The 12,504-nt window shown below is 39.8% G+C and overlaps 1 protein-coding gene across 1 annotated transcript in view; it reads right to left on the minus strand.

Moving 5' to 3' along the window:
• Positions 1-2,581: 2,581 nt before the first annotated feature.
• PPM1H (protein phosphatase, Mg2+/Mn2+ dependent 1H) overlaps positions 2,582-12,504 on the minus strand; it is a 237,844-nt gene continuing 227,921 nt past the window's right edge. The window contains exon 10 of the mRNA XM_019732426.3: positions 2,582-7,263. Within this exon, the coding sequence (XP_019587985.1) occupies positions 7,116-7,263 (148 nt within the window). The 3' untranslated portion in view covers positions 2,582-7,115. The remainder of the gene's footprint in view (positions 7,264-12,504) is intronic.

Consider the following 12,504-nt stretch of genomic DNA (forward strand, 5'->3'; position numbering starts at 1 on the left):
TTTTAGCTTTCTTTATGAATCAATACTTTGATTAACCTTGTGTTGATATTTTCTAGATTACTTTTAACTTCCTGGACTTGAGAACTCAGCAGAATTAGCACTCTTTGATGTCTTATCCCACCTGTTAAGGTTACTTTTCTCTAAAAGGTGGTACATTTTACTAACACTTTGTAGTACTTAAAATGTTTAAGTGAGTAAGGAGAGTCTTGACTTTTACTGTCTTTAGTAAGAATATTAGTCACTAGCCATCTCACTTAAGAATATCTCTTGGGATAAAGGGATCAATTCAACAAGAGGACATAACCTTTGTATTATAAATATTTGTGCACCCAACATAGGGGTACCTAAATATATAAAGCAAATGTTTACAGACATAAAAGGAACAATAGAGAACATAACAATAATAGTAAGGAACTTCAATACCCCACTTACTTGAATGGATAGATCATCAAGACAGAAAATCAATTTAAAAACATTGGTCTGAAATGACACATTTAGACCAGATGGAATTAGCATATATATATATATATATATATATATATATATATATATATATATGTATATATATGTATATATATGTATATATATGTATATATATGTATATATATGTATATGTATACAGATGTTCCATCCAAAAGCAACAGAATACTCATTCTTCTCAAGTGCACATGGAACATTCTCCAGGACAAATCATATATTAGGCCACAAAACAAGTCTCAACAAATTTAAGAAGATTTAAAATCTTATCATGCATATTTTCTGACCATAGTGGTATGAAACTAGAAATCAATTTTAACAAGACTGGAACATTCACAAATATGTGGAGATTATAAAACAACATGCTCCAGAACAACCAGTGAGCAAATGAAGAAATCAAAAACAATATCAAGAAATACCTTGATACAAATGAAATGGAAATACAACATACAAAACATGGGACACAGCAAAAGCAGTTCTAAGAGGGAAGTGCATAGCAATAAATGCCTATCTCAGGAAACAAGAAAAATCTCCAATAAATGGATTAAAGACTTGAATGTAAAACCTGAAAACATAAAACTCCTAGAAGAAAACATCGTTAATAAGCTCCTTGACATCGGTCTTAGCAATGATTTTTTTTGGATTTGACAACAAAAGTGAAGGTAACAAAAGCAAAAATAACCGTGAGACTGTATCAAACTATAAAGTTTCTGCATGGCAAAGGAAACCATCAACAAAATGAAAAGACAGCCTATAAAATGGGAGGAAATATTTGCAAATCATGTATCTGATAAGGGGTTAAAATGCAAAACATATAAAGAACTCGTGCAACTCAATAAAAAGCAAACAAACAATTAGCAAATGGGCAAAGGATCTAAATAGACATTTTTCCAAAGAAGACACAGTTGGCCACCAGGTATAAGAAAAGATGTTCAACATCACTAATCAATCAGGCAAATGCAAATCAAAACTACAATGAGATATCACCTCAAACCTGTTACAATGGCTATTATCGAAAAGACAAGAAGTAACAAATATTGGCAAAGATGTGGAGAAAAGGGAACACTTGTGCACTATTGGTGGGAATATAAATTGCTGCGGCCACCACAGAAAACAGTACGGAGATTCCAAAAAAAAATTACAAACAGAACTACCATATGATCCAGCAATCCCACTTCTGGGTTATTTATTGAAACAAAACGAAAACACTAACTCAAAAAAGATATATGCACACTCATGTTTACTGCAGCATTATATACAATAGCCAACACATGGAAACAACCTAAATGTCCATTGACTGATGAATGGATAAAGAAAATGACAAACACACACACACACACACTCACACAAAAATATTATTCAGCCATAAAAAGAATATAATCTTGCCATTTGTAACACTGAGGACTCTGAGGGCACTATACTAAGCAAAGAAAGTCAGACAAAGACTAATTCCATATGATCTCACTTAGATGTGGAGTCTTAAAAAAAAATAACTCAGAAATACAGAGAACGAATTGGTAGTTGTCAGAGGTGGGGTGGGGGATGGACACAATGCGTGAAGGTCATCAAAAGGTGCAAACTTCCAGTTATTAAATAAGTAAGTCACGGGTATGTAATGTGCAGCACGGTCACTATAGTTAAAAATACTGCATTGCATATTTAAATGTTGCTAAGGGAGCAGAGACCTTAAAAGATCTCATAACAAGGAAAAAATAATTCTGTAACTAAGTACGGTGATGGATGTTAACCAGACTTATTGTGGCGATCAATTCACAATATATCCAAATATCAAAACATTAGGTTGTATACCTGGAACTAATATTATACGTCAATTATTACCTCAATAAAATAAAATAAAAAGAATACCTCTTGGGAGTAATATCCATGGCGGCCGGTCTTCTGGTGACACTGTTGAAATGTACAGCCTTTACTGCTATTCCTGTGAAGATGTGTAGTGCTGGCATCCATTCCCTTTTGATTTTCTTTTAAGTCTGTTCACAGTTGATTAACTCTATATTAGGCGATACACTCACCATTCCATTACCTGATATGAAGAAACTTCATAGTGAATTGAAGAAATGACACACAAGTTTTGCTAAAGGTGTCCTATATACATATATATATTTTATTTTAAAATGTCATTGAGCAGATACATTTCTTTAGTTTTCCAGGGAACATTGGACCTAAGTTTCAAAACACAAAATAGATCCCCATTACTAAATAGTTTTCACTTTTGGGTTACAAAGGTCAAGGTTTCACAATCACAACGCATAGAGGTACATGGTTCTGAAACCATTTTCAGGTAGAGGCCTCTCATTCACTGTATGTAGGGTACTTTTGGAAACCCAGACCTTATGATACATTCTTTACAAACAATTCCACCGTAGGCTTCCCCGAGTCTCCAGAAGAAACAAAGAAAATGGAGGCAAAAACAAGAGTACAAGAGTAACCTCAGGGGTCCCCAAACAAACACAAAATACTGTGGAAGATCGGAAGAGTGGAGGACATGAGCTTCTCCTTCAAGTACATCACAGTAGAAAACAACAGAACATATACAGCCTCATTCGGTCACTGTCTACCTGGTCTGTACATGAACAAAACTTCATCTAATACACAGAGGAAAAATTAAAGCTATTTACACAGATAACATTGTGGATTAGAAAGTGCAGTAATCCCCAGACTGGCACTCACATCTGACAAAGAGCTGCCACGGTGCTCACAGAAGAGGCAAGTCGGGCTGCTCGTGTAGTGTCCTTTGCAAAGCCCCAGTGTACAGACATAAGCCACATCACCCACCACCCACACGACACCACAGCTTGCTCGGCAAGGTGGGCTACGTATAGTGTGCAGGCTGCAAAATTTCTCTCTAATTGTAAATCCTCAAAAATCCAAGTTTCTAACGTATAATTTTTACTATTTTCTTAGATCTGGTAACTTTTTGGGTCGGCCTGGTTGTTCTTTACAGACAAGGACTCTCATTGCTTTCTCCAAGTATCCCAGAAGCACTAACGCACTGAAAATAGAATCTCATGAAAGCCTAACATCCCCTCTGAAAAGAGTGGAGCTGCTAAGTCTTTAAGGAAAGGTTAGATCCTCAAACTGTGGTGGAAAGAAAACCAATGACCACCCGTGGCCATGTAAAGTTCACTGACAGATGAGAAAGGAGGTGAGATCAAGAGGAGAATCAGAGTTTTAAAGATGTGGGAGATTTTTTCCCAAGTGTTTCCATGCTAGTCTTGATAAGCCAAAATCCTTACCCGAATGGCCAAGATCTAAGGCCAAATTGGGTACTGGGGACTCTCATCCCTGCTCACCTATAGCTGTAAGAAGTAAATGAATACTTCAGAGTAAGAAGAGGGTGAGCATGGCTGACTTGACACAACCCATGGAGGTAAATTGCTAGGGATTAAAAAATTAAACACCCCAAATTTCTCAAAGCTGTGTATTGTGGAAAATAAGTGAAATTCACTTTTTGGGGGTTTGTCCTAGTAGACAGCTGAGTACCTGGCCTAGCCTGATTTTCCCCTCTCCCTTCCCACCCCAAGAATAGCAGTTATGTATGTACAACCACTGCAGACCTCGACCTCTGACTGCTGGCACTGCTCAGATTTCAGGTGTTCTGAGCTTTGGTTGTTGCCTGGGAAAATGCTGAAGAGTGTGGATGGAGTGTGAGTTTGCTCTTTTTAACGAAGAGAGTGTCACCAAATATTCTAAAGAGCAGGGGCCAGCCCAACAATGAGATTTAGAACTGAAAGTGCCTTTCATTAAAGGAAGTGGCCACACACACCCCAAGACAACAATAAAGACTTGACTAGAAATCAAAAGCTTTTTATTAAACTAGACTTCCTCTGAGGCTATGAGGGCAAGCAGATTTGGCTATAACTCAGATACACAAGATTTCAGAACCACATATAAATATGCTCTGCAGAATTTTGAGTGTGTTGCCTTTTGACCTATCCAGGAATGCACGAAGGGCCAACCTGTTATGTAGACACATTTACTGCTCTGGGATGGGATCACGTGGGGCCTGGGTGAAAAATAAAGCCAAAACCAAGTAAGCTCAATTCACAGAGCAATATCAATGCTGGGTAGATCTGCTTTAGGCATTAACAAATCATTTTTTCCCATTTGATTTCTTCACCTCATTTGTAGTTTTCCTCCCATCCCCCAAACAGATTCATGGCTTCAGCTTGCTACTGAGACCTTTCCACCCAAGGGGGCTTATGAAAAGAATTCCTAGGTACCTTTCCAACTAAAATCAGTAGGACTAAATGCTCAACACTTTAGGGTAAGTTGAATAAGGAGGTTCCAGAGTTTTTCCTGAGACATGCCTTGGTAGTAAATGAATTGATGAATTGAGTAGGAAGTTGTCATGACATCTCCGTGATGTCTACACCCAAACTTTGTCTCTGGTGGCTCAGCTAAAACTAGTGAAGCTCAAGTTAGGGCCCAGATAGAAGCCCAGGACAGGAAATAAATGAACGGTCATGGGAACACAGGAGAGAGGTGACTACTTGTGAGAACAGCTTCCTAAAGCTGGTGGCTCAGTCCTCCAAGGAAAACTTTCTCAAGTTTCCAGTTTGTACGTGGCTTTGAGAGTCAGGGCAGGAACAGAAAATGGACCACATGGTTGTAGGGGGTCTTCATGTTTTCCCATGGTGCATAGTCTGCCAGAGAAACAAACAGTTTACCACAAACTTCTGTCCACAGAGATGTTTGGAGTACCTAAGATTTACCAAAGGAGGAGGGAAGCTGTCAGATGAAGAGGACTCCTGACAAGGTTGCAGTCCAATTCTTTCCAGGCGACATTTTAGTATATGTGCTGCCGAAGCGAGCACGCAGGCGACATTTTGACAACCACCTGGTGGGTGACTTGCCAAGTAGTTGCCACACTATGTGATGAACACACTCCTGAGTAGGAAGGCTCCAGGCCATTCCTAAGAAAATATATATGCAGGCGATTAACTGTCCCAAAAGAATGGTTCCTGTCCTCTCCCCTGGGGGAGGGACTCAGACAAACATGAGAACTGGAATTGCCTCTCCAGCATTTTGGGGGTCACACCAATGACCTTTTACTTCACTGGGTGGGAAGAATGTTTTAATTACAAAAAGTTGTCAAGATGGCGGTGATACCACAAGCTCTGCAGGAAGAAGATTTGGTAATTGGACATTGATGTACCAGGTCCCCCAATGCAGAGAAGCAATCTGAGAGATAGAAGTGATTTCCAAATATCTATCTTGCGATTCCTCCTGGCAGTGAAGCAGCAGGTAGGTCTGGTCTGTCTACTGCTTCTGCTGCTCTTCTGAGGAACACCCAGAGGTGGAGTAAAAGTGAGAAGAGGGCTCTGAGTCGTTGGGTAGCTGGGACATGATTCCGTGGAGAAGGGGCAGGCGTACAGCATGAGAATGACCGGTCAACCTAATTCAAATTCAGTTTTATTAAAAGGTCATTCTGAGTGGGCCTGGCCCAAAGATGATGGGGAGAGTAGGCCTACTGCCCCTTGACAGACTCTGACACTTACATGTTTGGAGTGGGCTTGGGGACAGTCACAGCCCATGGAACCTGGATCCAAAATGGAGGGACAGCCCTGAAGTGAGGTATGGAGAACTGACTGATAGAAGGAACGTCCTATCCTGCTCTATTAAACACTGCTTCACGCGTGTCCCCATGGCATAGCGGCGGGTGGACACGCCATTCCAGAAATGAAAACCCAGACTCAGAAACAAACAGAGAAACCTCAAGCCACACAAGGGGGACCCTAGAAGACAATAGAGGAGCTGTTGGTCCAAAGAAACACCCAAAATTTTCATGAAAACACATTGATTTAGTGAGAAAATGCAACTTGGGAACAAATGATTACACAACAAAGACAGCTCTCTGTTAGCCAGGGCACTGTTCCAGGTGGTTGCCTGGGTGGTGTGGGCTACAGGATATGGGACAGCCGGGGCTGGACTCTGACACACACATCCCTCAGCAAGGAGTTGGAAAGTCCCAGCCAGGCCTGCTCTATGGAAGGGAAACAATTACGATTTAAGGAATATCCTCCCATCCCCAAATCCCTGCCTCCCCCCATCAGCATCATGAAAACAGAGACACACACACACACACACACACACACACACACACACACACACACACAGATGGCATTCCCTGAAATAAATCTCAGGCTTACTAGAAGGTGGGCACTCACACTTTCTGAGGCATGATCCCCAACTTTCCAATGCAGCACTTTTAACCTGTAGAGAAATTTGCAGCTGGACAGGCTGAAGAGTCTTCTGCCAGTTAAACCTGAAAATGGCTGCTCCAGCGACTAGATAAAATAAATATTATGTGTGTACCCAAAATAGGCAGTGGCCACCTAGGAGGCCTAGTAAAGGAACCAAAAGAAACACAACACTCAGTAGCAGCCTTTATGTTTAGTTTTTGTTGAGAATCCAGACCTTTTATACTAAAGAGGAAACCGAAACCTAAGGATCCTCTTGAAGCACAGCCAGAGAGGCCTTTCAGCAGCAAACTCCCCACCTGGGCTGGGAAGAGGTGGCATCACCCGGAACGCTGCTGGGGCACTCCCAGGCCCGCCCTGCCAAGAGGTACCCCAGCTTTCTTCCTTCTGTTCTTCCACTTCCTTGGACCGTTTTCATGACAGTTTGTTTCCATGTATTAAAGGAATGACATATACAGATATGTCGTCTCCTGAGCCCAGTCGGTCATTAGATATCCGCCATCCTCTGTCCTTCAGGACACCACGGGCACGCATCACCAGGTCCTGAGCTGCCAGTGTGTACCTGTGCAGGAAGAAGCAGGAATGAGACCATCAGTGCAGCCTCAGGCAAAAGCTGGGGTCAGGCAAGGCTAGAAAGGAAGCATCACTACAGCCATGTAAATAGTTTTCACATATCCTTGAAGTCTCAAAAAACCTACGGCATCCTTTCCCCAAATGTGGGATGCCTAATGTAAATTATTTTTTAGATGGTAGATGGACAAGACATAAGCTATATTAAATAATCTCCTAAATTGTTCCACTGGTCAGTCTTCTTTTGAGGTTTTTGATGATACCAAGGAGAGTCTCAGTTTGGTGCTAGTGTATTGTTAACATTGATCTGCTCAGGCTCAACTTTCCGTGGCAAACAGTGTCTAGCTAAAAAAGTACATGGGAAAAAGAAGAGCTTTTATTTTTAGTATGTCACATTCCTTTTAGGACAAAGGATAGTCATTTTCACTTATGGTAAGGGTACATTTCCTTTTAAAATAAATTTGTTCTTTTAAAGTGAGTCAATTTAAAAAAATATTAATGATTTACATGTACAGTAGGAATATAGTGAAAATGTGAAGGTTTTAATTAGTAATGACAGATAGACCTCGGTGTGGGTGAGCTGTTCCACCCATTCTTATCAATGCCACAGTCTCCTCTTGACCAGTGTAAGTACATTGAGGGATCCCCCAAGAATTTGAAAATAGGATTGCTCATTGAGATTTAAGCTGTAACTTAAGCAAAAGAATGACTATGCTATAAGCTGATGGAAATATTAACATCTAGAGAAAGACTGATGCGGGTGGGAGGTGATTTGGGTGGATGTGGGCCTAGGTTAGCCTTGAGGCATAAAAGAATGAGACAAAACATCGGCAGGTGTCTATTCAAATAAGAATCTTAGCCGACAGACTTAAAAGAAATTTAGTTCCACTGGTAGGACCATATTTAGTGTGGATGGATTACTCTCTTAGCCTATGCCATTGAACGTGATTCACCATTACTCTGATTTCATGTTCACCAAATAACCTGATTGTGCTATGCCTCCCCATGGAGGCCTGCCTACAGGGAAGGAATGAGCTAGTCATTTGTCCTTTAAGAATGTCAGTCAGTTATATTTTTACACAAATGTCAATTGGTGTTTTGATTTGCAGATCGATCTTGTAAGGTTGGTGAAGGTAAGCCCAGCTCTGATAATGAATCTGTTGTCTGTTGATTCAATGAGTTTCTAAACCTGAAAAGCTATAAGCCAGAGTCTGGTAAATCACCAAGATTATAAATGTCACCCTACGAGGAAGGCCTTTTGGAAGCCAGCCTCTAGGCCTTGAACACGAGACCACACCAGTATTACTAGTGGCCTTTCCCTATTTGGAACACCTCAGCCATGTTTTCAGAACTGTGAGTTATGGAATTCAGAACACCAGAAGTCTCCATTCCTTCTGTTAAAACCCTTTATGCATTTATAGTTTTCATGTTAAAAGACCTGCATCTAGCCCCATCATTACATTAAGACCAAGGCCTATGGCGAATGATCTCAGGATTGTTAAGATTCTAGGTTGTAGAATCTTTGAAACACAAGTTTATTTATACAACCCAGGTAGCAGACAGAAGTGTAGCATACACTACAGGTGGCAGAGCAGAGGCTATTTTAGTTAATCAGGTAATAAATGCCTTTCCTTCTAGATGCTGGGTGGTGGGTAGGAAGGAGAGGTAACCCCCTTTTTCTACTGGCATTGAGACAATTATCAGCTTTGAGGCAGCAATCTCAAAGTTACATCTCTCAGGGTTGAACACTTAAGGGAAGATACAGCCAGTTAGCCCTCTCAGCACTCTCCTGGTGTGATCAGGAAATAAACAGAAAGGCCTCCAAAGAGGCCAAATAAATGTCCCCAAATTCACATATTGCAGCTCATATACTATATTCTAAAGAGCCTCTCAGAAGCACACCCCAGGTTACTTGGTTTTATATTAAATTGTATATCTGAGCTATGACCACATAGGGAAAGACTACCAGGAATATCAGGGTGTTTGTTATCCTGGTGATTGACCAGGGTTTGGTCCTTAGCCTTTCAAGTTTAGAAACCTGGCTGAGTCAGTACACAGAGTAGATTCATCTCTCAGGGTTGAACACACCTTAACCCATCTCATAAGCAGACTAGTCATAGAAAAATTATGGCATGTTATGGGAAAAGATGGCCGACAGCAAAAGAAACATACTCAGATGTCAAAAAACAGTTAAAGGAATTCAAGACAGCTCCTGTGGCTAGTCTAGAGGCAAATAACCTTATAGGCCTCAACAGGTACTGCAAGTCAAGGGGCAATGACAGAGATCAAGGTTAAACAATGTCTAACTGGTTATTTAAGTCATGAAGGAATATCGTTCATAGTTAAAGGAAAGAGACCACCCTGATATTGCTATCACTGGTGACTTTGGATATTTTTAAAATGGCCAAAATTAGCTTTGGTATTTTAAAAAGCAGCATTAGGTCACCTAGAAAAGATGGTTACCCAGGAAACTAATTTCCCTGAGGGCTCTAGCTAATTTAAGGTTTTCTTCTTAAAAATGGTTATTGCCTATTTCAAAGTAACTTCCCTTGAGCCTGAATTTTCTCTTCACCATCCATTCTGTCTTCCCTTAGGTGCTGAATGTCTTGAGAGAGAAATCCATTCTTGCTTCCTCGATTTCTTCCCATTTTCTTCCTTAATGTCTTACCAGTAAGCCCAACACCCTACTAATCTGTCCTCTTAACGCTAGATCTAAAGGCTTCTTCTCAATACTATTCGGCTCACCCTTTCTCCAGCACAGTTACATCTTCTTTGTCCTTGAAGTCTCCTATCTTTTCTTCTTGAATCCTCCTTTCTTTTTGGAGCTTCCATGCCTTTACACACTTCAAGTTTTCCTCCTGTGTCTGCTCTTCTGTGACACATGGCACAAGTTCTTCTCTCCAATGTTCCTTCTTTATTTCCTTTGTAGACCCCAATTAAGACTTCGGAAGAAGTCAATAAATCTTATTTTCACTTCCAAGGTGGGTCTTTCCCATCTATCATCCTTAGTTAATGGTATCCCCAGTCTCTTCTGCAAGAAATCAATCATTTTCAATGCTACCTTCTTACTCCGATATTTTTCAATAATAAAATCCACACGGCAGAGTAAACTTTGTACTGTTCTAAACTTTGTACTATTTTAAGTAGATTGCATTAGTGGTACATGGCTAATTAAAATCTAACCTTAGAGTAATTAAGATGTAAGTTAAATCTGTTTCTGCCATCATTCATACATATAAGACAAACACACACTTATTTTGTATTTTCTATTTATTGTTTTCTTTCCTTTATTCCAGCTTTCTATTAGGTTGATAGCTTCCTTTAATACATTTTTCTTCCCTCTACTAGTTAGAAGTGTTAGTTTACTGTTTCTGTTCTTTTAGCATTTATGCTTAAATATTTTTTGAGTTTTTATTTTTCAATTACAGTTGACATACAATATATTAATTTTTAATTACATGTCAATATTTATGTCTGCCTCCTGAAAATAAAAGGATCTTAGAATGCCTTTTTTCATCTTCCATGTTACTACCTATTATTTTAATATCACCTTGTTTTTAAGACTCTATTAGCCATTATCATCATTTATAACTTATGTAAAGAAACCAACATACTAACTTTTTTTGCTGTTTGAAGGCCATTCCTTCCTTCTGGATTTGATTCTCTCCTGCTGAAGTACATTTTTAGTAATTCTTTTAACAAGGGCTTGTGAGGGATAAACTTACCCAGTGTTCAGACCACAAAATTCTTTATTTTTGCCTTTAATCTTGGGTGATAGATTTCTTGGGTACAGAATACTAGATTGACCATTATTTTCCCTAAGCAGTTTGGAGATAATATTTCATTTACTTCTGACTTCTTTTGTTGAGGAGAAGTCTGTCTTGTATCATGTCTTTGTAAGTATATGTCTTTTCTCACTGGTAGTTTTTCAAGTTTTTTTGTTGTTGTTTTATTGTTGATGGTATGAAGTCCCACTAAGACATAACAATGAGGACTCCTTTATTTATTTATCATGGTTGGAAATTAGTTTTACTTCTTCAAACTGAGAAGATATTTGACTGTGGAAAATTCTCTGCAATTAACTTTTTAAATATTGCTTCCCCTCTTTTTTCTTTTTTCAATTAACTCCTATTAGATCTTATTTACCTTCCAGATTTGTTTCTTTTCTTTTTTTTTCAATCTGTGATATCTTTCAAGTCACCTGTTCCTGCTTTAGCAGTTACTAGCCAATCCATTCAGTGAGTTACTTTATTTTAATGACATATTTTTCACCGTTATGAGTTTCTATTTTGTTTTTGTTTTCCAAATCTATACCTCTTCTTACCATTTGATTCTATTGCACATGTTTGAAATTTCTCTCAACCTGTTCTGTTAGGTTTTCTTGGCGGGGGGTGGGGTGGTGGGTGAAGCCTGGAGGGAAGGCTCCATTGTATCAAACTAGTTTTTCATGGTGGGTTTAAAGGTAAGATATAAGCTTCTCCTCAGTAGGGTCTAAACGTAGTAAACACTATATGCCCTGGGTTATCTACAGAGATTTGAAAATTTGTCTTTACTGGGGGACACGATGGGTTTTGCAGTCCTAGACCATGTTTTGGTAATTTCTTGGCTCAGGATCTCCATACCATAGGAGTGGTGCTAGGTTTCGCTTCACACTTTTACTGTGTGGTGGGCCTATGCTGCTAATTCCCTCTCCTTTCAGAACCTCAATTTTGTCAGCCTCTAGCCATCATCCAGGTATCCATTTGCTTCAGGGAAGGACAGCCCCAACCTGAGCAGGAAGCTTAGGGAGAATCTCTAGGTCCTTTTCTACCAACTTTGTTGCCAGGAGCACGGATTCCTCCACACGACTTCTCTTTGCCAGGCTTCTCTGGTGAATGTGATGCCCCTCTCCACCCCGCCCTTTAAAAGAGCAGTCTGTTTGGACAACTGAAGGGATGGAATAGATGCTGCATTCAGTAACTTAACAGTTCAAATGAACTCTAGGACCAGTTTCCTGATATTTCCTACCAGTAATGAAATGAAATCAGAGACAGGTAAAATGAGGCCACTTACAGGTATCTTTCCTCAACACAACCCCAGGAATCCAGCTCTTGGCAGGTTTTTTTGTTTTTTTTTTGGTTTTTTTGCCAGGGCTCCAATATTCAGGCAGGCTGGTAGCCATTTTAGCGCTCATTGGCATCCATATAACAGAGTCAACTTGCCCAGGCATGAAATCATTAGCAAGGTTGCTTTA

This window comes from Rhinolophus sinicus, chromosome 1 (genome assembly GCF_057876585.1).
Source record: "Rhinolophus sinicus isolate RSI-liver-muscle chromosome 1, RSI-T2T, whole genome shotgun sequence".
Taxonomy (NCBI): domain Eukaryota; kingdom Metazoa; phylum Chordata; class Mammalia; order Chiroptera; family Rhinolophidae; genus Rhinolophus; species Rhinolophus sinicus.